This window comes from Prinia subflava, chromosome 1 (assembly GCF_021018805.1).
Source record: "Prinia subflava isolate CZ2003 ecotype Zambia chromosome 1, Cam_Psub_1.2, whole genome shotgun sequence".
Classification (NCBI taxonomy): Eukaryota; Metazoa; Chordata; class Aves; order Passeriformes; family Cisticolidae; genus Prinia; species Prinia subflava.
This window is the reverse complement of record NC_086247.1, coordinates 107,680,659-107,707,471: the sequence shown is the minus strand read 5'-3', so window position 1 is coordinate 107,707,471 and position 26,813 is coordinate 107,680,659. Positions and strand designations below refer to the sequence as shown.

Sequence of the window (26,813 nt, the reverse complement as noted above, 5' to 3'; positions counted from 1 at the left end):
TTTTAAGAAGCAAGGAAGGGTATTGTTAAGGGGAGCTCTTTCCCATCTGCACTGACAATGCAGTTTTTATTGTCTGTCTAACCAGCTCACTTGTGAAATGATTTGGCCTGATTAGGCTTTCCTTGGAAATGAGATCCAACTCTTGAAATGTTTTCAGAGTAGAAGCTATTCCATTCCTCTGCTTACAGAGGTATCCTGTACGCAGTCTAATCTTACTTAACCTCACTCATAATTGTGTAATTTGCATCAGCCCAGAATAAGCTTGTGTTAGTTTGTAGTAGTTACCTTGTGACAGTTTGTAATTCTTTCCCAAAACATACCTTCAAACTTCCTATCAGTAGAACATTTTGGTTAAGATCTTGCTGTTTAATTATTGAAGGTACTTTGGAAAATGATTTCTGCAGATGTACAAACTAGTTGTTTTGTCTGGAAATCTGTATTAATTGATCTCAGGCAAGTTGCATTGTCATATGAAATAAGTGACAGCTTGGCACTTAGAGTGACAGCAGAGTAACTCTGCTCTACTAGTTCCAGTTTGCAAGATGGTGTAGATAAGAAAACCTCACCTTAAGTAGACAAGATTAAATGATATACATCTATTTTAAAAGGGTGAGAGATGATCCTTACTTATCACATGAAAAAGCTAATTGCTCTGTATACCAAGCAAATATGTCCCACAAGTAGGAACTGGGTGAACAGACATTTTCTGTTGCTAGCTTTGTCTTTCAATAGAATATTTACTCTACAGTCTTATTTGCATGAGGATGAGGGATGCAGGGATGATATGACACTGCAAAATATAGATAGTTACATATACTTCGAAGTTGTGCAAGCCAGTGGAAATGCTCCTTGTTGATGCTAGTGGCTGAGAATTCAGACCTTTTCTTATTTTCCACTGCTTTTTCAGTTCCTGCATCTGGAAGAGGCCTTTCTCTGTCACTAAAGGAAGAGGATGACAGTTACTTTGGTGGAATACCACTCCTTACAGGAAGTCATTGCACTAAAGAGTAGCAGCATAAAAGCAAAAAAGAAAGTAAAATATTAGGATCTACCTTTGCTAATGAGGAACACCGTATTTTAGATATTTATGGCTGAGCTTTAAGCCTAATACTGGCTTTAAAAGAGAATGAAGTTTTCTACAGACTTTTTTGCTTTTCTTGTGACCATTCATTTGTTTGATTTTATTGATTTTTAATGTTTTCACTCTTTGGAATTTTTGTACAAACATCATTGCGAAGTTAAACATATTCAAATAAAACCTAATAAATCTGACAGAAAAATATTGTATTACAGTTCCATTTAGATGGTGAGAACTCTGCCATTAAAGACTCCTATGGCTTTTTTATGACTTTATTTTTTAATGTTTGGTTCCTATCTTCTATAAATTATGCATGTTGGCTTTTCATTAACATAGAAGGCAAACATAATTCATTGCAAAGTATTCTTTGGTCACACATGATTGAGAAGTTCAGAAAGATCAAAACCACTTAGCATTGTGGTAGGAACAAAACTGTATTTCATGTGAAGGCTCCAGCTCCCTGATTTTTAATATTGATTTCCCCTCCCCAGTTTCACAAAACTTCAGGAATGCTGATACATTACACAAAGACATTTTGTAACTGCTGGAACTTGACAAGGAGCCCACAGAGCAATGTTAACCTCTTCCTAACAAATGAAGAGATTGTTGCATTGCTTTTTTGTATATAATGGGACTCATGCATGACAATAATTATTTTTGCCTACAAAAAGATTTAAGGCACTTTTTTTTCCCCAAAGACATTATGTTGGTTGAGAGAGAAAATGGAAGATAAACAGGAAAGATCAAGATGACAGCAAATAAGGCAGGCTTTGTTACTGCAAGCTTGGTAGGGTTTTGTGGGGTCTAGTGTTTCTGTCTGAAAAAAGTTTCACATTTATAAGACTTCCAATGAAAAGTGTGACATGAGAAAATAATGACTGAGATGTATGAAGGCAAGGATGATGCTTTTTAAAACGTAGCAATGGAGAAGGATTAAATTTCACAGTGCTGAAATAGAGTTTTTTCTACTGTGAACATAGAAAGCAGAGTACTGCATGAACCTGGTGTATGGGTGGTCCAAAGTAAGGAAGAACCCAAGCAGGGGCAGAGAGTGATTTTTGTCCTTTGTTTAATAGAATAGTTATAGGAAGAATTAGTCCACAGATATTGTAAGCTAGAGAAAATGAGAAGTAAAATATGAAAAGTTGGTGTGAATTTTAAGACTTATATCTGACAATTTCTTTTTTGAATAACAAAACTATTATTAGAACATTCTAGCTCTTTACATGCAGGAGAGCTATTATTTCTAAACTATACCTGATCTGTGAACAAAAAGATATTGAAATATAATTCTTGTTTAAGTAGACACTCCAAAAACAGTATATAATGACAAATGTTGATATAAATAAAGTATAAATAAACTGTATACTCAGAAAAGAATATCCTTTATCTTAGGAGTTCATAACTGTTTCAGGATACAGGACATGAGATTTATACTCTTTTTCATAGTCCATTATACTAATATTTCTGATTAATGGCAACATTTATATTAACTCAAGTAATTGGAGAAAAAACCCCAAACATTAAAAAACCCAAACAAGCAAAATCGCTGTCAAAAATACCAAACAAGCATGCACAATATGCATGTGGGCAGTACTGTGTTCAGTTTTAGTCCACTCTAGTACAAGGAAGGCGTCAATAAAATTGTGTAAGATTGGCAGTGGACTATAAAGTTGAAGCTGGAGCTTTTCTGTGAGGAGAAGTAGAGGCAATGGGGCTTGTTTAGCCTGGACAAGAGGAAACTTGGGATGGACCTTGAATGTAGATTGCCAGTATTGAAGAGGAGGTTTTGAGAAGAAAGAGCCTGGCTTTCACAGAGCTGCAAAGCAGGAAGAGAGAACACAGTGGTTGTGAATTGAAACAGGAGAGGTTCCCAAATTGTATAAAGTGGAAAAAACCCAGCAACTTCTCATGATGAGGATGTTAAAACTTTGGTATAGGCTTCTAAGTGAGACTGTGACATCTCCTTCCTTGGAGGTGTCAAGCCTAGATAGGTTAGATAAAACCCTGAACAACCTGATCTGAATTCAGTGTTGACCCTGTCTGGAGCAGCAGATTTGATTTAGACTATTTTATTCAGAGTTATTGTATGAATGTGAGGAATAAAAAATCTTAAACTGTCTTAGTAGTGATTTAGTATGTAACTGAAGTACAATTCATATGCCACTGGATAAAAGAAGTGTAGAAGACATGAAATTATTGTAAAATAGTTTAGAGAGTGTAAAATAGCAGGAGATGCTTTCTCCTTACATGTTTGCTAGTTTTTGTATTTAATATTCCTAGGTTTCACTTTGCAGGCACCTGGTGCAATCTTTCCATTGTTATATTTATTTCAGAATCACTGATCTCTAGATGTGCTCCTCTTTTTTTCCTGAATTAAGTCAGTGCAGATTGTGGTCTAAAGTTTTAAAAGACTAAAAGGTTTTTCCAAGATCATCCTACAATTGTGCTACTATAAATGAGATATCACTAGAAAAGGCAATTTTAATTTGAATAAAAAAATATGGCTATTCCCATTTTTCAAAGGGACATCTTAAATGTGTTTCAAAAGACATCCTGAAAGTATCGTGTAATTTTAGTTAAACTACATCTGCCTCTCAGTGCCAGCCTAGTGTCAAAGCCGCAAGATTAATTTTTTGCATTGTAAGGCTTGACTTAGGTGTCACACTATCATTTAAATAATTAGAATGAATGTTTTATATGTGTAATCCTTGGACACTAACTGCAAAAACTTGCAATGTAATCTTGTGAATTTGTCCTACAGAATTCCTGGCAACTGTCAACAGAATTCAGGGCACTGTGAGATGGTATGGTATTCAAATACCTGAAATCGAAATAAATGATGAGATTCGTTCTTGCTAGTAATTTGTAAAAGATAAGTATTTAGTGCTTTGTAATTCACCCCTTAGATTACCTCAGTGAGCTGCAATCTCGTGTAAATGTGAGTATGAGATTTGTTACATTTACAATGGATTAGCTCAAAAAAAGGCAGTCCATGTAAGTAAAATTTAAAAGGTAACCCTTCACAATATACAGACCAAATTCTGTTCTGTAAATTCAGGTTATTACTAACAACCTGTCTTATCCAGATTTACATGGGGGGTTTTATGAAACTGTAAATTACAGATAACTTTCACAATATCTCTGTTAATTTAATTTTGAAACTGATTTCAAATTAGGAGACCAAAAGTGAAAATCATTTTTTTGAAGTTAAATAATGGCTCAAACCAAAATTTTTAATAAATATAAGGTGGACAGAAGAATTAGTTATTGAATGAAAAGTTTTTAAACTTCTGCACTATTTTGATTTACAGAGTTGCAAACCACAGGGGTATTGGAGCAAAGCAGTGTGGTGAGGCACATGTAAATAATATTATGCACTTTATTTTTGAAAAGTGGCTGAGAGTGAATAGGCAGAGCAGGGCATCTCCTCCTTGCCAGTTATGGAGGCCACTGGTTCTCTGTAAATCTAACCCCCAAATCTTTGCTCAAATATAAAGCTTGCTGAAAGGTGAAAAGCAGAGGAGGCGCAGGTAACCTACACACTCGTCTCTTGAGCTGATTCCCAAGTTTTCCATATGGCTTTATGTGGCCCTTAACTACTAAAAGGAGCCTTGCAGCAGTTTGGTACATTTCAGCTCACAACTTTTCTGGAGGGGGTTAGAAATGTTGTCAGATTCTGGATTTGATCCCACACCTTGGAAAGTGGTCAAAGCATAGTACTGTGAAAGCTGGCTAATGATAGTCCTATGAACTATCAGATATAAAAAATACCCATGCTTTCTGAAATATCAAGGTTGGGAAAGGGAAGTTAGTGGGTCAAGAGTAAAATGCAATGCATGGGATGTGTTTTGCAATTGCTGGCTACGTGTATTGACCTTTTCCAGTTTTCTTCTGAATAGCAGATGCCCTGTGGACTGGATAAAATGTTAATAGTTAAAATAAAGTGGCCCTAGTAAATCCCTCAAATTCCATAAAAGACGATAAACGAATAGCTCAGAGTGATATATTCAGCATGTGTTTCGTTTAAGTCTCTGCAGTATTGGGAAATAGTATTTGGCGCAGCCATGCTCCCATCGTAAAACAAGTAAATCAAAATCTTTCTTCAGAACAACCACTGAACTGCATTCACAATCAATTGAAATTGGCATCTCTACTGCCTTCATATTGATCTAAAATGTCTGAGCCCGATAAAAAGTTATACTGCAAGCCTTTTCTTACCTCACCACCTGCAGTTTCTAACTAGAAGTTCATTTCTCTGAGGCCGATTGTGGCTTTTAAGGTACCTTCAAAGGAGTTTGAGTAAGGCAGGCAGGCAGGGAAATATTTCCCGTGGGAAGAGGGAACCTAAAATATAGCTAGATGGGGAGATGAGTGTTCTGCCTGTGATCCTGCTTTGCATCCAGAATCTTCAGAATGCATTAAATAAACTGGTTTATGACTCATCTCATGAAGTTAAGGAACCATTCCTGTACAAATGTTGGTGTTACCATGTTCTCTAGTTAATATTGATAACTTGCTAAGTTTTATAATGTAAGTTTTATGTAAAAGCCTGTAGAATGCCAGGCTTTCCCCAGGGGTTTATAGGATCTTTGTCTACAAATCTATTTCTTAATGGCAGTGTCATATATATATTTACACATATGCACACACACAAGTATATATTCTAAAAATTTTAATATAACCTTCTTGTGGTAAAAAGCATGACTGAAAATGATAAATGTGAAATGGTAACTTGGAACAATGTTATATGTGTTCCTAGAATACTTTTGACTGCAAGCACACAGAATACTGTGGCTGCAGTTTTTTGTGCATCTATACTGAAAACGTTAACTTGAACTGAACCATTTCATGTGCCTAATCCATAGCAGCTGTAATGGTCAGTGAAACTATGTCTGTAAACCACTTCTATTGGCATTCTGAGCTTCTTTTAGTATTGATTTAATTTTAGTCAACCACTCGAACGTTAACCAGAATAAGCTGGTGCCAGATTAAGCATTAATGACATATGTATTCTGTATTCTTCGGAAACCTCACACAATTGCAGATTTCACTTGCCTATATGACCACTTTGTAACTAATCAGACCAGACGTGCCACTACAGAGAAACCACAAACACAGCAGTATGCACTGATAGATATTAATACAGTCTAGTCTGTTAACAAAGTGAACAATTGCCCAAATAATGATTTCCTGCTGTAGACTTTTTATGCTTTGTTTGTTAAATCCTATTTTCCTTCCTACTTTCCTGTTGACTACAGCAGAACTGAATTTTATTCAAGCTGACTTGCACTGGGTCAGCAAAACTTTTCACCTTTATGGAAGAAAAGTTAACTCATTGAAGGCTGTGTGGATTTGAACATATCTTATTGGTGCACTGAGCTCCCACCCACAGCCAAAGGGAAGGGGTTAACAGTGCTTTATGAGATGTGGGAGAAATGAGGAGCTGAGGAACATATTTGCTAATGTGTTAAAGGCAAAGCTAGAGTTCACTGGACCATGATTTGCTGTTTTCACTTTCTAATTGTTCATTCTTTTCTTTCTTGGGTATTTGCTCATTGCTTTAGCAATTTAGCAAAAAACTGTGCTAAATATGTTGAATAAAACATTAGCAGTGATTGCTAGCTAAACATCACTACAATACCTGAAGGTGTAGTGGAAATGAATCCTGTGGAATATCATACCACTAAAATGAATGGCAACAGCTCCTCAGCCTATTCATTCAGCTGCTAACATGGGGATACTGGAAATAAGGTAATTTGCAACACAATTTACAGAAATATATGTCTAAATACATTTATATAATGATATGCAGAAAGAAAATTTGCTGTTGTATACAAGGAAAATAATTTACTAACAGTCTAGTATTTGCATGCAAAGTAATTTTGTGCAAATTTCTAGGAGGTCATTAAATAATATTGCTGCTTGCTACCTTTACAGTTAGAATAACAAACAGTCCAGTAGCCTTTAGGAAAATTGGAGTAGTTGCAAGAAATGTTTTGTGTGGAATAACTTTCTTGCGAGTACAGGAAAAGGGAAGGTCAGAGAGGTGTGTTTTTTGATCAAGAAGGCTCAGTCAAATCTTGGTAACTTTTGATGACCTTGCTCTCTCATAATTTCATCCATGGGTAATTTTCTTCTAATAAACTGACAGGTGCCACACAACTTGCTCAGTTTTATACTCTGAAAATAGTAGGCCTACAGTGGTGCAAATGGTGTTTATTGTCAGAATTAATCATCAGCAGATAAATGATAAAATACATCTTTACCTTTGTGTTTTCATCTGTTTTACATACTATAAAATCTATTGTGTGGATGTAATCAGTCAAGTAAACATTCCATACTAGCACTTTAAACCCTTAATTGCTACACAGACTTTCAATATAAAGACCATGTTTTACCAGAGTGGGAAATTTTCAGTGTGGTAGATAGAAAATATTATATTTAAAGCAGTAAATACATGTTGAAAGTTGCATTTTCTTTGAAAGAAAGAGTTTCATATTGTGGCTTTCTCTGATCTTCCAAACTGCCCAAGACATCTGAATTACATTCATGTTTTTCCCACTTTTGCTGCATTTTTATGTGCTTTCATCTACTCAGATGCTGGGACATGCAACAAAGGAAAGCTTCTCATATCTAGGAGAAAAAGGTCTGAATCTAAGCCTCCCAAAATTGCTTTCAATAGAGCGATATTTGCACAAGTCATTGAACTTGGCAATGTCGTGTTTCCTGTATCCTTTAGAGCCCTTTGGAGTGTGGAAGGGCATGCAGGCATTTATTTTTGAATTCTGGGATAAAATGTTCTTCCAGTTGGACAAGTCCCTCACCCCAGAGTTCAGAAAATGTTGTATTTGGTCCACTCTACAATTATAGAAAAGGGGGGGAAAAAAAAAAGAGGGGGAAGGGGGGCAGGCAAAAAGGAGCCTCCAAACCATTTAACTGTCATTATTTAACTCATTATTTAAAGAACATTTGCTAAGTACAGATGCTTTATGCAGGTGTACAAAGTGGTCATATCCCGCTGCTATTAATTTCTTTGGAGGAACCCCTAAATAAGTTTCTGTCCTTCAGCCACAGTTGATGTGCTTGTTTCTCTGCCTTATTTCCTGTCCCAGAAATGATGCTAACTCCTTGACACAAAGTGTCTTAAACAAACTTTCACAGTGTTTTGCAAGAGGCAACTGTGTAGATGAGGATTTTTCCATGTTCATTCTGCAGATCTGAGCATAAGCGTTTTCTAGATTCATTTGTCAAAATGGTTAGTGATGCAAGTAATAGTCATTAGATATATATGCACAGGGAGAAGCTAAAGCAGACACATTACATGAATTAGATAAATATAAGGAGGAATTAAAGACTAAAATATAGAATTTACTTAACTTGAATCTCACACTTAGTATGCTAGACCATGATATTTTAATGATGTATTTTATACTTAATGGAAGTCAAATTCACTAATTGCAGGAACATATTGGAGAAAATTCAGGTATAATCTGAATCACTGCCCTGACTCTGAAAAGCTGAGTTTTTCCAGACACTGAGGGCTCTGACTTCTTTTCACTTGAAGTTCAAAGGAAGAGAAAGAACCTCAATGATTAATAATATTTCAGAATAAAATAATTCAATGTATCTTTTCTAGCTTGTGGGGGAAAAAAGGCTAAGAACCAATTTTAAAAACTTTGTAATTAGCTCTGACATTTTAGATTTCCAGTAGAAAGAGTTCATGAATCTTCAAAGCCTATCTGTTCTTTTGTTAAAACTTTGCTCTGCTATTATGGGAATTATTCTTCTGTATTCAAAAAGACAGCTTCTGTATAGGAATATATAGCAATTTTTTTTTAAAGGAGAAGGCAGTTGATGTCCTAAACATTTGCATTTTTTTCTGAGGTAAATAAGCAATGGTGATGTCTTTTGTTTATATTACAAATTACATTCAAATGCTGCTTTGGATCATCACAAAAAAGCTTCAGTGGAGCTGAAAAAGTGCAAGTTGGTGTTCCACCACCAGCTGCTGTGTTTCGAACCACATGATTCACTATTTTCCAAAGTTGTGAGAAAAGCAAAATTGATATCAGGCTACCAGTATCTAACCAAAACTATTTGAGGTGTGATATTGGACCAGTGTTTGCTTGTCAGGGAACGCTGAAGGAATTTGGGTAGAGAGGCACCTACTTAGGACCTGATATGAAGGTCAGACTTTGTTGTAATCCATAGAACGGGAAAGAAAATCAATTGCTTCTACAAGAGAAATTATGTTAGTGCATTTTTATTGTGCAAATAATGAAAAAGAATGTTTCTTCATTATGTTTCTGTTTTATTGTGTTTGGTTTAAGCCAGAATTTGTGCATCTGTCACAGATCTGTGATTACAGTTAATGTGTTTAATTAAAATGCAGCACTCAAATCCCCTCACAGTCTAATGAGGTAAAAATTGACTGCCATGACTTTAAAATAAACTGTTTGTATATGGGAACATCACTGATTTAACATGGATTATCATAATATCAACAGAAGAAATTTCAGTCCAAAATTTTGATGTGCAAATGGGTTTAGGAAAGAGAAATCAGAAGGTCACTGAAAGGTCTGATATCCTGTCCAAGAAGGCACTGAGGCAGGCATGTAAACGTACTTGCATTTCCTACTCTGAGCTACAGAACAGGCGTAAGTCATCTCCAGTAATCCTGCCCTGGGCATGCTAAACCACTTGACTATCCTGCTCCTGTTCGTTTTGAGGAGACATTTAGATCCTGAATCACATAGTTTTTACTTCTTTGAATTCACAGACTCCTGTCCCCAGCAGCTGGTAAGCCATATAATATTTTTCCTGGCAGGAAATGCTGACTTGGTCCTGGTTTGTTTTCTGTATGGTTTTATATAATGAACCTTGTGAGATGGAGGATAGGATTTTGCATGTTTGTCTAGACTGGCAGTGACACTGTGAATGGTCCTGTCTCTCATGTTACACTTTGTCGTCCATGTAAAGCTATTTTTGTGTTGTATTTCTAAAGAAATAGCTTTTGTCAAAAAGCAGCAAGACCTTATTAAATCTTGGGTCCAGACAAAACTCAAATATTATAATACACAAGTTCCTCACATCTCCCTGTAATACACTGGAGCAGTTTTGTTTTGGCAATATCCACAGCTGAGAAACAGCCTTGTAAAGGCTTGGTAATCCTTAGTGAGGCCATGGGTGACGCAAATTACTTGAGAGACACATCTGACCTATGTCCAGAATGAATAGGAGAAAAGCAAGTAATTTTTCCTATTTAGATGCTGGAAAAGTTATAAAAATACTTTTTTTTTCTTTTTTCTCCTTTTGAATATGATCAAGTTTATGACCTTCCCATTTCTAGAAGCCTGGTTTGTATCTATATTGTTTCTTTGATGGAAGAGGATACATGAAGTGTAAATTATCTTTGATTGTGGCACATATATTTAAAGTGGGAAATTGGGACTTTCTCCTTAAATTGATTCTGCCAACGAGGAGGCAACAAGATGACATGAGTCTCAAATCTCATTATCCACAATGGAAATATGGTTTTTTCCTTTGATTGTTAAAAGGATGTTGGGGAGGGTTATGTGTGGTTCTATAACTCTTCTGTTTCCTTTTCTGTTGGAGAATTGTTATTGTTCTCTGTTGCCCTTGCAAATAAAACAAGTTCAGTGGTCAGCAGAAGTGCAACCTGATGGATGAGGAATGAAAAATAATCCTTTAGTTTTCTTTATCATAAGCCCTTTTTGTGTGTGATACAGCAAAATGGATAACCTCAAATTTTATAGAAGTCTATCTGCTACTGAGTGCCAACATTCAGGGGTGACAAACATTTTGGGATGGCTTTAACTTGTTTTCTGGAGGCTTTGGGAGCAGTGAGGACTAAGCATATTTTTCAGCTGATTAGGGCACTAAGATTTAAAGAATCTTCTTGAAGATGTTGCTGTTGAGCATGCTTGTTCCTATTTATGGTGAGAGAAGATAATTTGTAATGTGATCATTAAGATCTGGTTAAAAAAAATGTGAACAAGGTCTCGATAGGCTTTATGCCCATGTAGAGATGAGCTCTTTTTCTGAAGTGCAATAGAATTCAAAATTGATCAATCCCAACCAGAGAAGAAATTTAGCAAGCAATGGGGCAGTGCCATTATGCATTTCTTGAGAATTTTCAGTGGTATATACACACAACTTTCCTGGCAAGCAGTAAGTTGGTTACCTCTCACTTGCCTGGACATGTTTCTTCAGGTTGTCTGACAAGAAGTTACCTTCTTGCTTGATGTTTCCCTGACCCATTCCAAGAAAATCTTTGCAGAATGATTGCACAGACAGTAATTCAAAGATTTTAGCCATTATGACTGACCACAGAGGACAGGTTTATTTTTGTCCCTATTTTAATGTGGAGCTAGAATTGTGGAGCCAGTTTATTTCAGCAACAAACATCAAAAGTAGATTCTTTTTTGTTTTTTCTTTTTTGCTGTTCTATTTCTTGCTGGGGTTTTGTAGCTGGAATTTCCACATTTTTATTCACCTACTGGAAAAAAAAAAAAAAAAAAAAAGAAAAAGGAAAAGCCACACTAACCTGCCTGTGACATTTAGAGATGAAAGCATTTGGTGCCAGCAACAACCAGGCATGATCACTGCAGTGAACCAGTTTATTAAACTCGTGCCTGAATCCAGCTGGCACAGTGAACAGTGACTCAACTTCTCCCTGTGGCAAGGCATCAGCACACACTCGCTGCCTGCCACCTTGGCTGGCTCGGGTGGTCAAATAAAACTTCTTCTTCTGGACCAGGTCTGAGACCTGTGGCACATTTTAATGGCCTGACAGAAGGCACGAGCGGCTCAGTGTGCCTGGCACTGTTACTTCAACACCGGGGGCTGGATTTGTACTTCACAGAAGTGCCGTGGTAGTGCAACATAATTTGAGATGAGCTGCCTGGCTTAATCCAGCTAAAAGCATTCATAAGTGTGATTCTAGTTTGAGTGTATCTGTTCTCTCTTTTTCTTGGCCTCTTAGCCAATAAGTTTCCATTTTCCATTATGCCTTTCCTGATACCACCATATCAAGATACTTATTCATCTTCTAACTCTGTTCATCGCTTTGCCTTTGGCCAGCATGGCCAGATGTAGTTGGTGACCTCCAACTCTCCTCCCCCAGAAGCAGTTGGTGATGTTCCTGTACATTTGTTTCCATTTGATTCACTTGCTGCAAATCTGCTGCTTGATATTTGTATTTGGCTTTTGAAGTTTAGTTTAAAAAAAGTGATGCAGGAATTGAGTATAGTGCTAAAGAATGAGACATGATATTGTGTTGCTTGATCATACAGAAAGCAGCTGAGCTCAACTGATCCTTCTTCATGTGGAGTTTTGTTACCTTCTGACCTGCCTTTGAACTTGTCTTTCATAGTTGTTGCTACACCATTGTTTTTGCAGGCTAATCAGGCTGGGTGGATGTATATGCAGGAGTTTCCTGGAGTCCTAAAGTGTGGTTTTGTCAAATTTTGAATACGTGAGCTAGGAAGAACAGACAATGTGTAGTGGCCTGTCACCATAGCTAATGCTCATGTTACCATATTCAGCCAAATGACGGCTGAACATGCAGATACTTGAAATGATCACTTATCTCTAGAGTCATATGGGGAGAACAAACTCTCCTGAAATTCTGTGGGTTTTACATATGAAGTGCAAAAAATGCTTATTGTTGGGTAGGTGAAATTATTTTTTTTTTTTTTTTTTAGTTTGTAGTATGTTGCCTTGTTCCTGTTGTAAAAGATAAGTTTCAACATATATTTTAAGTTTTACGTAAAGGTGGGGATGTGACTAAAAGTAGTGTAGTATAAAATTCTGAGTTCTAGTTTTTCAAAACGTAAAAATAATAATAATGATCTTTAATTACTAATGATAATAATTTTTAAAGGGTATACAGAGATGAAGTGTGTATATTTGGGGTTGTCATATCTCTTGGTCTTTCTGGCAATACAACCCAGAGTCTGTTGATTTGAAAAGAACATTCAAAAGTGAATTAGATGTCTGCTCACAGTTTGAAGTTGGGTTAAAAGAGGTGTATAAATATCATTTTTCCCCATGTGTGATTTTATACAGTGCATGAAATCTTAATTTACTGGAATTACTCTATAAAAATTGGCTGAAGATAGTACTGATTATAGAATTTGTCATAATTTCTTATAATGAAAGAAACAAGAGTAATGGGTGTAAGCTTTTGAAATAATCCTGCTCTGCTGTGTATTCTCTGTTCTTTTATTTGTACTCACTTATGTAACTGAGGGAATGGGTGTGAGTGTGGCAGGAATGGCTCATGTTATGCTCATCAGTTCTCATAACAGGGAGAAGTGAAAAGTAGGTGGAAGTTCCCTGTTTCTGCAGCAAACTGGTAAAGTCTACTTCTTACACACTGCTGCTGTCAACATTGTTTTTTCTAAAATACAAGGCAGGATGCTGTGACTGTCAGGAAATTCCAGCAGTTTTCACAGCTGGATATTTCCCAAAGGCGTTACAAGGAAACTTACATTGTTCATGTCTAGACCAAGCTGTGGCAACCAACTATTGCTGGGAAAACTCTAAATGCCAGTGAGGTCCTGTGTACTCCATCCATTTCTGTCTCATGGTTGAAATACGCGGATGGCTTTGCTGATAGCAGAGAAGTGCAGATTGAGTTGCAATCTTCCCTCTCCCAGCTCCACCTCCCATCCCACAGTGTGTGCAGTGTCAAGAGCAGAAAGAGTCACTAAGTGAAGCTGCATCCTCCCCTGATAGATACCTTTTTCCACAGGACTGAGAGCTCAGATATGGATGTGTACTGAGTCATACCTTTGAAACTGGAGTGTTTACGAGGAGGGCTGAGGTCAGGGTGGATGAAGGGGCAGATGGTGGTGTAAGTTGTTGTTCTTCTTGTGCTGTTCAGGATCTTAGCTTGCGCCAGCAGAGGGTCTGCCTGTAAAGTGCTTCGCATAAGTCAAGCAGAATGTCAGTAATTTGCGCTAGCAGCCATCTAGTTCATTGTGGAGAACTGGATGATTTCATAAATCAGGAAGAGAAGCTGCTTAAGAAGCCATTGGGAATCGTGCGTCACCAAAATATACTCAGTTAATTTGCTCTGACAGGCCTGTTGGCAGTGGTTGTTTATGGTGTTCTAGTGCACTGGAATTTGTTTCACGGGCTGTGACCCTGTTATAGTAGGTGCTGTATAAATGGAGAGCAGCCTGGCAGCCTGTGCCTGAGCTTTCAGTCAGGCAACAAAACAGGAGGGAGGAAGTGGAAACAGAGAAGACAATGGAGTACAAGGGGACAGTGTTAGTATGCATGCAAAGCAGTGATTTCAACATGCTTTAAGCCTTACTATTTTACTGCTGAATTACTGCTTCATTTTGGGAGAGGTGGTAAAAGCTCAGTTCCGATAATGCTGCTGGGAAAATGTTGCTTTAGAAACCATAAAATGCCTAATATGTCCCAGAGTGAGAGGTTAAAAGAGGGAAATAACCAACAACCTGGCATTTTAGTGTTCTAGGAGGAGCACATTGTGGGTTTTATTCCATTTTACAAAAAGGAACTGTCTCCTGACTCCTACTTCTTCAAAAATGATGTGTCCTCTAGGTTGACATTGGGGAAGGTAAATGCACATGTGCCTTGCTCAGTTATATATGCTGCCTAAATCCTAGTAGGTGACACTAGTAGCTGTTCGTACCACCTTTTGTTTATTATTTAAGCTCTTATTTGCACTGTGGAGAAACTTGACTCCATCAAATCATTGCTTAGGTCTCATACCAAATATAGGTAACCTAAATTCCACTCACCAGGTCTTCACCTTGTGTTTTGTGTTTAGATGTTTCTGCAAGTTTATGCCATAGAAAGTGGTGCAGGAACACGGGTGAAACTGACTCCCTCTGGTGTAATGTATAGTGGTATTATGCCTAAGACAGTTGTTTGATCTTTGCCATTAAGCCTCACATATTAGGGACCTGAGAATTTTGTTTTGCTCACTGGAGAACAGTAATACAGAATCTCTGTGTGCACCTGCTGTGCAGAGGAAGGATGTATTTTCCATCTGAGCTTAGGTGTTCACCTTTAGTCTCAATTATAGTATAGCAGTCACAGCCTTTAGGAGAAAACTTTGAGACATCCTAGACTTGCTCACCTGAATTATGGGAAACTAAATATGCTGCCTGGTCCATCGGGCTTACTGACCTCACCTGCCTCTAAAATGTTGATGTGACTAGTGCTGATAAGAAAGGAGGCATTGAAGAAGCCTTGGTCTTACTGCTGCTGGGCAGGCAGATTGCACAAATAGCCTGAACTCAGAAAAAGAAAAATACTAAGTTCTGGGTCTTGAAGACAGCCAGTGTTTTGAAGTACTTGCATGATCTCCAGCCTCAGGAGAACATAGACCACAGGCAGGCAGAATTTTCAGATTAGTGAGAAGCTTTGTGGACAGGGTTGAATGGCACAGAGACACGTATGTTTCTGTTCTGTGAAGGTATGATCATACTGTATAAATGTATTAATTCATAGCTTAATATTTAGTACTGTAAACTCTGTAAATGCTTTACATAATACCATAAAATGTTTTCGCTCAGCAGTAGGAGACTCAGGGCCATCTCTTTCTGCTAAAGCTGTGTTAAGGTAAGCTTGCCTGTCTTTTGAGATATTTAGAGAGTTAGGATGGTTTGGATTAATGAAATATGTTGCTTTACTTCATGGACTGTCTAAGGGATGTCATTAAATGTAACTTCCCTGAGCCCTTTGATGTATTATTGCACTTACTGTGGTAGTGAAGGATAACTTATGCCCTTTATTGCAGAGAAATGTAATGCAAGATTCTTTTGTTTCATGGATGAGAAAAACATATAAATCAACTGGATATAGTGAAGGTTTTGTTCTCTAATTAAGTCATCCTTTCTCATGTTTTTACACAAATAGAGCATTTCCATTTTCATTTTCATTCAGTCTAGTGATTTATGGGTTTGGCACTCTGTACTGATGCTGTAGGAACTCTGAGATGTTCATTGTTAGGCTCAGACTATTTCAATAATTCTGCTGCTTTCTGTCTCCATGTGTAATTTTCAGTCAAAGATTTACAGTTATGCACCCCATGGATCCTCATATTAAACTGTATCATCTGCAAAAATGAATATAAATTAGTCCCTTGGCTATTTTCTTCATAGTTATACAGCCTGCATATGGACAGCACACAGGAGTACTCACTCCTGTTAATGTAAGAACCAAGTCATGTTATTGCCACTGTCTGTAGGTGCACTTTTTGTACAGTTGTTTGTAGAATAGCATTATCCTTGCTCAATTTTGTTCTTTAATATGTCTTAGAAAGCTGTGAAAAGCAGATAAATCTGTGTTGCAGAAACATTAGCAGAAAGTTCTATGTTATGTTAGTCAGAAGGCAATATCTTTTTCATATGCACTTAACTTGATTAATTTTTTTATAGTCAGCTTCAATAGTCACCACATGTTGACCATAGTTTGTGAACAAATTGGGGTTTGAGACCACCTGGGAGTTACTCTTTAAAAGCTAGCTTAAATTAAAGTGGGAAAAAAAAAGCATTTCCTTAAAGACAAAGTTTTGCGCTGTAGAATAAAACCGTATGTCACCTGTAGCTTTCTAACTCAAACATGAACCATTTTCCTGTTATAAAAAAAAGTACACCATGCATTTTAGAAATTTCAGTTCTCAAAACTCAGCCTATTACACAAAGTTTGGTTCTTATGGACTTGTGTCATCCCCTTATAGGCATGAGACCCCACAGTTCTTCTAGCTGGCTTATTCTTTGTTTCTGATATTTCTCTATCTTAGAGAGTTTGGAGATGTGTGAATCTGTGGGTTTTTGTGTAACTACTCCTTCGTGTTTTGTGTAAGTGATTAAAAAAATATTATTTTGGAAATAAGTATATACAGGCTGGAAAAGATACAAGGATAACTATAACAAAGGCAGAGTTTTAGTAGATGGAACACAGTCTTTTTTCTTCTTTTCTTGACCAAGCTGCAACAAATAAAATACAGAGAACATTTTACAATTTTGATGAATTTCAAATTACTCTTTTCTGGGTTTATTTCTTTATGCAAAATCACTGCTATTCTGTTTTGTCTTTGTTTAATCAGAATTCTCTGTGCATTAGGAAGTGTTGCTTTCCTGGGCACATTACTTGTGATTTGAACATATTTGCCTTTATCTGAGATGTATAAAATAGTGGGCAGAGAAATTGCCTGTCCCAGAATTCCAGCTTCAGTAAGTGAGGGTTTTTTTGGGATTTGTTTTTGCAGTCCTTCAAATTGCAAATTCCTTCTTTCTTGCTCATGATACTGGGCAGAAAAAAGCTCAAATACAGCTCTTAATATGACCTTCGTATGACTTCATAAAAGGCTATGTCTCCAACATGAGAAGGGGATTAGCATTGGTCTACAAATGAAATTTTGAGGGGAAGGTGTCTTATTTTTGATTACTGGTTATATCCATGCTGGAATAACAGTTCAGTATTCTAAGAATTTGATTTGGAAATGTTTGATTAATTGATTTAGTGCTGGGATGCTGCTTACAACTTTTTAAATGTTTAATTTTCTGTACATTAATTTGTCTAAATATGGAATCAGAAAGGGAGTGCTATTTAATTTTGCGATTTGTAAGTTAATCACATATGCTATTAGAGGTGTTCCTTTGGAAAAATAAGGTTTACTAATAATTGGCAAAGTAAAAAGTACCTTTGACACTTTCTGTGATTTTCTTCTGCACATCAGCCACTGAAGTTTTGTAGATTCATGAGAATAGGAAAGTAGTTCACTTAGTAATTTTTTTGCTTCCTCTTTGCTGTTCTTATACTTGGTAGTTGTAAAAAAAAGCTTCTTTTATTGCCCTACATTATTCCTATAATGGAATAATCTTTGATTTGATTGTACCTTATGCAAGTACATACTAATTCTCAATTAATGGCATAAACTTCATGGCTTTGAGTTCTTCAGTATGGTCAAAGATACTTGATCTTATTGCTTCACAGTTACTTTTCACAGTCAACCATGCATTACAAGTGACCTTCAATTGTGAAAAAGCATCTATTATGTCCTTTTGGGAAAGTGAACTGTTCTCTGTTGCTCTGCTTAAAAACCTTCGTGTCCTGTGTGCATACCAAAAACAGGCCGGGGGGTGGGGGGAAGGCTAGACACCAAGGAGTCACTATATATAGTAGGAGTCTTTTTCTTTCCACTGCTTAAAAAGATAAGTAGCTGAAAGGGAGGCAAGTGTTGTTTCTCTATAAATTGTGTGCCAGCAGGTTTATCACTAAATGCTGTAGGTTATGTTGAGTGGAATAATCTGGAGGAAGAAAGGGAGGCTAAAATAACAGAGCAGTAGGACTATTTTGACTCCACAATCAAACTCTCCTTGACTTTTGCCCTTTGGGTGGAAAGTGCTTATGTTACAAAACAACATGAGGTCAACCTCTGGGTTCTGCAGTGAGTTTCTTGCTGATCTACACTGAGGGAGTATTTACCTCCCATTCTGTGCTTTTGTGTTAAAAGTTATGTACTTTTACTCTTTGGACAATAAGAATGGCAATTTCTTTTCCTACACAGTGTAAGACAAACCGCTGAATTGAAGAATGAAAAATTGCCTAGGTGGCACTGAAGAGCCATCCATGCCTAGGCTCATAATACAGATATCCTGAAAAAGATGGGAGTATCCACTTTTCAAATATCTCATTCCCTCAGAGGCAGTGTACAGTCCTGGGGAGGGGGCGGTTTACGGTTGTGAAGTGGTTATATTAAAAAAATTGGTTTAAGCGCACCCAATTTATCTGATAGTGCTCTATGAAAATTCTGCTAAGTTCTTTCAGAAAGATAAGTCGTACCTGGTCTAATCAGCTTTTTTCAGAACTATTCCCATCTTAGGATGACAACTGCTTGGTTAGTGATCCAGTGATAGACCCATGATGGGGAAGAGATGTGGGAGCCTGAGTGTATTATTTCGTGGCTTTGGTACAGTGGAGGAGGCCCCAGCCAGGAAGCAATAAAGTAGTTATTGGGTAATGACTGTGGAGGCACCACATACGAGGTTAAATTGATATATGTAAATCACCGGCTTCAAGATGCTGAAGCTGCCTCTTGGTGCCCATCTTTTTTTTTTACACAAGTGGGGATCAAATAGTCAGTGTTTTGATAAATGGTATGCTGCTAGCCTACATTGAAGACCTTAAGAGAGTTTAGCTCTTAAATTCCTTTGAAATGTAATGGAATTTGGGTGCCAAGAACTCTTCTTTTTCAAAAAAGCCGCTGGCTCATTTGCTTTTATTAAACTGCTGTTTAAAAATCATGCAAAGCCTTTGAAAGTAGCACAGGGTATATACACAAATAAGAACATCTTACTTCAAGGGGTGTTGGCAGTGGCAGAAACCAGTTGGGATTAACTGTTGATGGCTTTCTACTGTTGTGTTAGAAATGTGGTGTGTAATACTCATAGGGGGTTTTAGAGGTCTCTGCACAGGCTTTTGAACAGAAATGTTTCATGTTGGCTGGTTTGGGCTCCCTAAAATGTTAAGGAAAATAATGTATTCTAAAAGTGAAAAGAGCCTGTAATTTATTGGAGATCCAACTCCTGTCTTGTATGTGATTCTAAAGTCAGCAAAATCTACAGGAACATGCCTGAGTAACTTTCCCTTGCTTATCTACCTTGTCTGCTATAAATCCATGTCTGAAAATATATACCTGTTATACATGCTGACTGTTAGAAAATCTGGTGTGATTCTCATTATTACTCAAATTCAGAATAAACAATGCCTAATGCTCTTGAATTGAAGTCTCATGCCTTATGTAGTATGTAACATTAGGTATCTATAAATGCTTATACATACAGTACATGGATAAAAATGGGTATGTTTGTGAGTAAAATAGATATATAAAAGATGTTACAGTGCTCTGTTAGCTGCAACTTCACAAACAAAACCTGAAATCCTTTTAAGAATGTATAATCATTTCCACTTTTGAGGTTTGAAGTGCCTTTTCCTTGTTTGCAAAAATCAATGTTTGGTATTGCTGTGTATGGAGTCTATTTATGGGGAGCTAAACCCAACAAGTTATCCTTCTTCTATCTAGTTCTTCTGGGAGTGGGTCTGCAGTTTGGTTATCCTTTTATTTTTGACATGACAGTGCTGCAACGTAAGTACAAACTCAAGTATTTATGGGGAACAGATTTTTTTTTTGTCTGGGTTAGCAGCTTCCAATGTAGTTCATCCTACTTAAACAATACAAAACAGTTTTTAGTTGGTTCTCCTTTCAAAAACATATGTAATTTTTTTTAGATTGCAATCTGAATTATTGACCTTTCCATTTGCAATGGAGACCCGTTAGAAGATTTTTCTTGGCCACACCCAAGACTCTTTTGAACAATTTTGAATTATACAATTATTAAGAAGCCAAAGCAAAACCCAAAACAAATACTTAAAATCTTACACATCTGTCAGGCTTTGTGAAAGAAACCTTGGAAACTGTGAAGCATTGTGACAAGTGAGTAAAATAGAAAACTATTGTGGTCTACATTTTTAAGAGATACTGGGAATTAAGTCTCTGCATAGGCTTGCAGTTAATCTTGTGTGTACCCTGCTGCCTGAGTGGGTGATCACCAGGGGAACAGACTTGCTTTTGTTTGTGAAGGTGTGTGAAAGAAATGCACAGTAAACATTTGCATAACATCTTATATCATGTAAAAAAATGCAATGAAAATGAAACTGAGTCAAGTGTAATTTTTTAAAGTGTTTGGTAATTGTGTGAGTGTAAATTTTGCAAGCCTTCAGTTATAAATTCAAATTTAAATTTGAAAGTTGAGCTCTAAAGTTGAAACAGGAAAAGTACCTTAATCAGAGTTATGCAAACCTGTAGAATCAGCATGAAAATATTTTTGTACTGCCACATGTGATATATCATTGCTTTGCTGTATAAACACAATTAAAGAATGCCTTGGGGACTTCCTCAACGAGAGATTAAACAGGGAAACAAGACTGGCAATTCTAACACTTTGCATCTGATGACTTAATCAATCTAGACAGGCTTTGATTCTCAAAGATTTCTATTCCCTGAATTATGCATTTTAAGAATTCACAAGCACCATTTTCTAATGGATCACAAACATGCATGCTTATTCTGCCTCTCAGTGAAAGAAATAATTTGTAACCTTTTCATAGATAAGCATTATTTTTCTTTCCCCCTTCCCCCTCTTTTTTTCCCTTGTCAGCGATTAGCAACACTTTAGATTTCTGAGTGGAATTGCTGAATGCTGTCTAAACTGCTTCAGACAAAATGACTTGACTTAGCAAAATCCTACTGCTTAAATTCTTAAGTCACGCTCACTTGTTCTGTCTGAAATAAGTTAAGGAAGCAGACTGTAGGCTGGTCTGGAGAAGATGGGCACTTCTGCATTTCTGATGGGGAGGATTGAGATGAGTGGTTAGCAAGCCCTTCAGGGAGCATGAGCTCCCTTTGCTGAAATTGTGGCTTGCTGAGCATGGATCAAGTGAACTTCCCAGAACTTGATCCTGACAGGCTGGAATGATGGCTGAGACCAATAGCATGAGGTTCAACAAGGAAAAGTTCTGGGTCCTGCACTCGGGTCACAACAGCCCCATGCAGTACTACAGGCTGGGGGCAGAGTGGCTGGAAAGCTGCTGGGCAGAAAAGGACCTGGGGGTGCTGCTCAACAGCCACTGAACATGAGCCAGGGGAGCCCAGGAGGCCAAGAAGGGCAATGGATCACCAACAGTGTGTCCAGCAGGGCCAGGGTAGGGATTATACTCATGTACTCCCTGCTGGTGAGGCCACATCTTGAGTCCTGTAATCAGTTTTGGGCCTCTCCCTACAAGAAAGAAGTTGAGGTGCTGGAACAAGTCCAGAGAAGGGCAACAAAACTGCTGAGGGGCTGGAGCACAAATCTGATAGGAATGGCTGAGGAAGCTGGGCTAAAGCCTGGAAAAAAGGAGGCTCATGAAGGACCTTATCTCTCTTTACAACTACCACCTGAAAGAAGGCTGTAGCAAGATGGAGGTCGATCTCTTCTCACAAGTAATAAGTGATAGGATGAGAGAAAAAGGCCTAAAGTTGTGCCCAGGTTTAGGTTAGATAATAAGAAGAAATTCTTCAATTTCTTTTAAATTCTTCAGAGAATTGTCAAGCATTGGTATACACTGCCTGGAGAAGTGGTTGAGTCATTATCCCTGGAGGTGTTTAAAAGACATGTAAGTGTGGCACTTGGGGACCTGGTTCAGTGATGGAATTGGCTGTGTTAGGTTGACAGTTGGATTTGATAATCTTAAAGGATTTTTTCAACCTAAATTATTTGATAATTCTTGGAGGACGAGAAAAATTCCATTAAGTTAACTTAGTTTTGATGCAGGCTGTGTTTTGAATTATAAAATTATTTTCAAAAAAATCCAGATGGTTAAAATATTTTGTAAAAGAAAACTAATTTCTTTTTGGCTTGAATTGTTTTGATTGTCATCCTTGTATCATAGCAAAAATATTAGAAGAATTCCATTGATATGCCAAATCCTAGAATGCATACTGCAGCATACTGCTCAGTCTTTGGCTTGAGTTGGATTCAGTCTCACCACAGGCAGAAGTCAGGCATCATCTTTTAAACAAGTTTTTTGGGTCCCCAAAATGTGCCACACCTTTGTCTATTCTTGTTTCTAATTTTAAGACAGCTAGTCAATGACACTGAAATATTTAGTGAGATTTGAGTATTTTGCAAAAGTGGAGATACTTACGTATTTATGTCTTTTTATATGTCATGTGCAGAGAACACATCTCAGCTTTCAATTGTTACAGTGATCATATGCAACTATTTTTGAGGAGTTTTCTCTTCCTTACTTAGTCCAAGCTACTGGAAACAGTTAGTTATGAAAATACAGTCTTTGTAATGGACTCTAAATTCCGGTGCCTAACCAACCTGATAAATAGGCTGTGAGAACTGTTTACAGCTGTTGGCTCTTAGCAAAGAGCACTCACAGCTTTACAGCTCTACAGTTAACTTATTTTCCTTCTCCATGCTGCACCTGATGTGCAATGATTCTCTAAAACAAGTTTTATTAACAATTTGATTGTCCTCCTGCTACCCAGGGATTTCCTTTAAAGTAATAAAATTCCTGATGGCCTAATCCAAGAAGATTACCCAAAGGCTCAAACCCCCTCATTAGCTGGTTGTGAAAATCACCTGATTTCAGAAATGGAGTTTATACATTTTCAAAACTAAATCCAGATGAAAATTATTGTCTTTTTAATCATCTTCATGGGCTCATAAGAGAGAAAAATGTATTCAAGAGAGTAAGGAGTGGTGACATTAAAAGACTGTTCTCTTACTGTTCCTCAGCCTCAGTGCAGATGATAGGAACTGGTGAGTTGAAACTGTAAGGCATGAACTAAAATGAAAGTCTCAAAATAAAAATATACAGACGTGGTATGTATTTACGTACTCGATTCCAAAAAAGTAACTTTAATTCAGAAATATTGTACTGTTACATCTGAAGCCTCCAACAGTCCTGCAAAGTGATGAGATGTTTAAGATTTTTGTTAACTGTCCAGGAATATTCAGTAGCTAAAAAATAAATAACAAATGGTAAGGGAAGGAAATGGATTTTAAACCCCATTTAAAATTAAACCTGTGTTTATTAGTATCAATCCATAATAGTAATACTTGTATTTGAATATACTGTTACCAAGAGGGAACATTCGGTCTGTTTGGACATGCTGTGAGATCCAGGCAGCTGCTGTGCCTTAGACATTCTTAAATAGTTAATAAAACTAGCACTCCAAAACCTGACTTATTTATTATTATGGACATAAAATCCCACAAAAGAAAGCCAGATGTTATTGGGAAACAGTTTGGTTTCAGGGTTTTGAGCTGTGTGTCATGCTTTTCATTATAAGATTTCCCATTCCCAGTATCTGTATTTTTATGTCTTCTGATAAGGCTTCCAAAAATTCTTGCAGATCACCCATTCTCCACATAAATGAGTTGAACAAAAATTTTAAGGAATAAAATGTGTGTGGTTCAAATGCATGCTTCAAGATTTAGTCTGTTTTCAAGACTAATGTGAGTTTGGGGGTTTTATTCAGAAAGAGCAGAGTAGCTTTTAAGGGCTTTTCCAGTCTTGTTCAGCTCAAATCCCAGAAAGTAAACTTGTGAAGTTTCAATATTCAGAACACTGTTGCAAACATGTCCTATATCAAATCCCACTCCATGTGATCAAACTATGTGACTCTTCTAGTTCTTTGTCCCATTTTTACATTGTTTTCATTCTGTCTCTGAAAAATTCCATGAACTCCAGTTTGTTTGTGTTTCCTTTCATATATTTCATCCTGCCCTCACTGGCAGTGTTGAATGGCTTGGCTTTTGCTCCTCTGTGGAAATCTTTCTTGCATTTCAAATTTTGTACTAATATAGGGTGAATGTTAACCCTCACTGAAATTCTGTTTTCAAGCATATTTCTGTGTGGAGGCTTACACTGACATATTATTTTAATTATATGTGCATCACAGGAAGTTTGATTGTTCATCTTGGGCACTGTATTTTCCCAAACTGGATTCCATTAGAAGGAGTTTTGTAATATCAGTGACAAGTGTTGCTTGAATTGTTTAAGATTTGTAGTTTTTGTAGAGCATTTAATTACATTTTATGTGTGCATTCTCTGACTAAATGGGACTTGCTAAGGACTTTGGAGTTCAGAATTAAAACAGTAGAAAAAATCATGGCCAAGCAGAAAGTAATTTTGTTTTAGGAAGTATTCTTATTGGTTATAGATAACAACTGTCTAAAGGCCAAGAAAACCTTGGAAGAATGGAAGAACACTCATGCATGTGGGAAGTGTGTGCACAGCTGTGCACAGCAAATTTTCAAGAAGCAGCTTAGGCACATCCAGACTGTGACTTGACTCTTGAGATAACCTGAAATGCCATATTTCATCTGGCCTAGGTTAATAAAGCAGCTGTGAATGATGCGTTTTTACAGATAACTTTCTGAGAAGAACAGTTTTCTTTCTGAACAATTTTATTAACTTACATAGAATTTTGGTACCAGGCAAGGAGAGAAGGGAAAAAATCCAACTAGTGGAATAAGGAAGTCATTTGAAACTTGGGTAGCTACAGTCTTTTCTCCTCAAGCTGCAGTTTTCTGACATCTTTGAGACTTGAAATTGTCTCAGTTTTAGTTGAACAAGAGGAAGAACGTAGTGAACAAAGGCACAAACGATACATGCTCTTTGCACATAGAGAGTCCTGAATTGCACTAAAGTTAATCTGTCCCTGACATATGTGAAATTACCATTTAGTCATTTAGTGGCCAATATCACTTCAGATTATGGATCCTGATAGAAAAATATTGCTGTCCTTAGGTGACGGGTTTTTTTCTGTGCTGAAATAGTCAATATATATGCACCAGCACTGATGTAAATAATTATACAGAAAACAAAGAGAAGACTAATGTATATTGACATGCCTGATATTTCCTAGGGGGTAGTTTCAGTAGCTTGTGCAGAATTTCACAATCTAGAATGCTTTCCTTTTTACTTGGTGACTATTGATTTGATACTTAGAGCACAGAAAACTGCTGTGGACATGTGTTTATACTTTATCATATTTATGGGATTACAAAATGTTTTAAACATTTAACTGTTTTAGTGTAAAAACAGTGTAGAGACTAGAGAAGAAACAGTGAATATAGATTTATTTTCAATTCCTGGAGCTAAGCATAATGATTAATAATAATTAATGGAGTAGATAAGTAAGTTGTCTTTGAAATAAGTATGAGAAGGATGCAGAGGAATTCTTTCTAGGATTTAGGACTGAAAATCTGAATGTTTAGTAGAAAAATATCTTTAAAAAAAACTTGTAAGATTTCATCAAAAGAATTTATCATAGCAAATAATAGATCTAAATGGCCATTAAAAAAGCAACATATTATTTTGCATGCATTTTCCTCCACTTCTAGTTGTGCTTTGAACAAAATGTTCTCAAATCAGTGTCATAAATGCTGCCATTTACAATTCTGAATGTACTCTTATGGACATGTGGGTTTGTGCTTAGATACGTAGGTACCTTACATTTTTGGTGGAATAATCACAGGGTAAAAAAAGAATTGAAATTACTTGAATACTGACATGAAACATGAAATATCTGTTTATGTAAACGGTGGAGTTTATGTCATTTGGATGTTAACACTGAAATTGGAGGGTTAGTGATCTTCTCTTTTTATGAGTGGAACATTTCCAGCAAATGCTGGTTCCAAATTTAGCCTTTTAATTTTAATTAATTTGAGCAGCCTATGTATTTTTATTGAGGCTTCTGCTGTTTTCAGAAATTGTATAGATCAATATTGTTTTAGAATACCTCTGAAAAAAAGGCTGTTCTTTGGACATGGTGCAAATGAAATTAATATACATACAAGATAATCTTCAGTCTTTCTCTTTTTTTATAATCCTCCCTCCCTCCAAATTTGAAAATTAAATGTTAAGTATTCAGATTTTCTTCTTGCTTGTATCCACTGCAAAATATTTAATTGCAGATATGGAGGATCCATGGAAACCTGGGTAGTGCTACCTGTGGGAAACCATGGACAAGGAAGAGCAGCTGGAGGCAGACTCCTCTGACTGCACAGCCGGAGGAACAGGGACCATGCTGAGGCTTGGAAGGCAGATTTGAGCTGAACCCTGAAGAGTAGGAGGGGCAAGAAAAAAAGGCTCCAAGGAA

General features: G+C 36.9%; 1 protein-coding gene across 7 annotated transcripts in view; it reads left to right on the top strand.

Annotated features, from left to right (window-relative positions):
- The window catches only part of BBS9 (Bardet-Biedl syndrome 9), a 282,244-nt gene that overhangs the window by 203,734 nt on the left and 51,697 nt on the right, over nucleotides 1–26,813 (top strand). The window contains exon 23 of one of the 7 annotated variants that reach the window (XM_063406709.1): nucleotides 908–1,058. The exons of the other annotated variants lie outside the window; for them this stretch is intronic. Within the exon in view, the coding sequence (XP_063262779.1) occupies nucleotides 908–1,011 (104 nt within the window). The 3' untranslated portion in view covers nucleotides 1,012–1,058. Of the gene's footprint in view, nucleotides 1–907; nucleotides 1,059–26,813 lie in introns of those variants that run through there. 7 annotated transcript variants of the gene reach the window in all.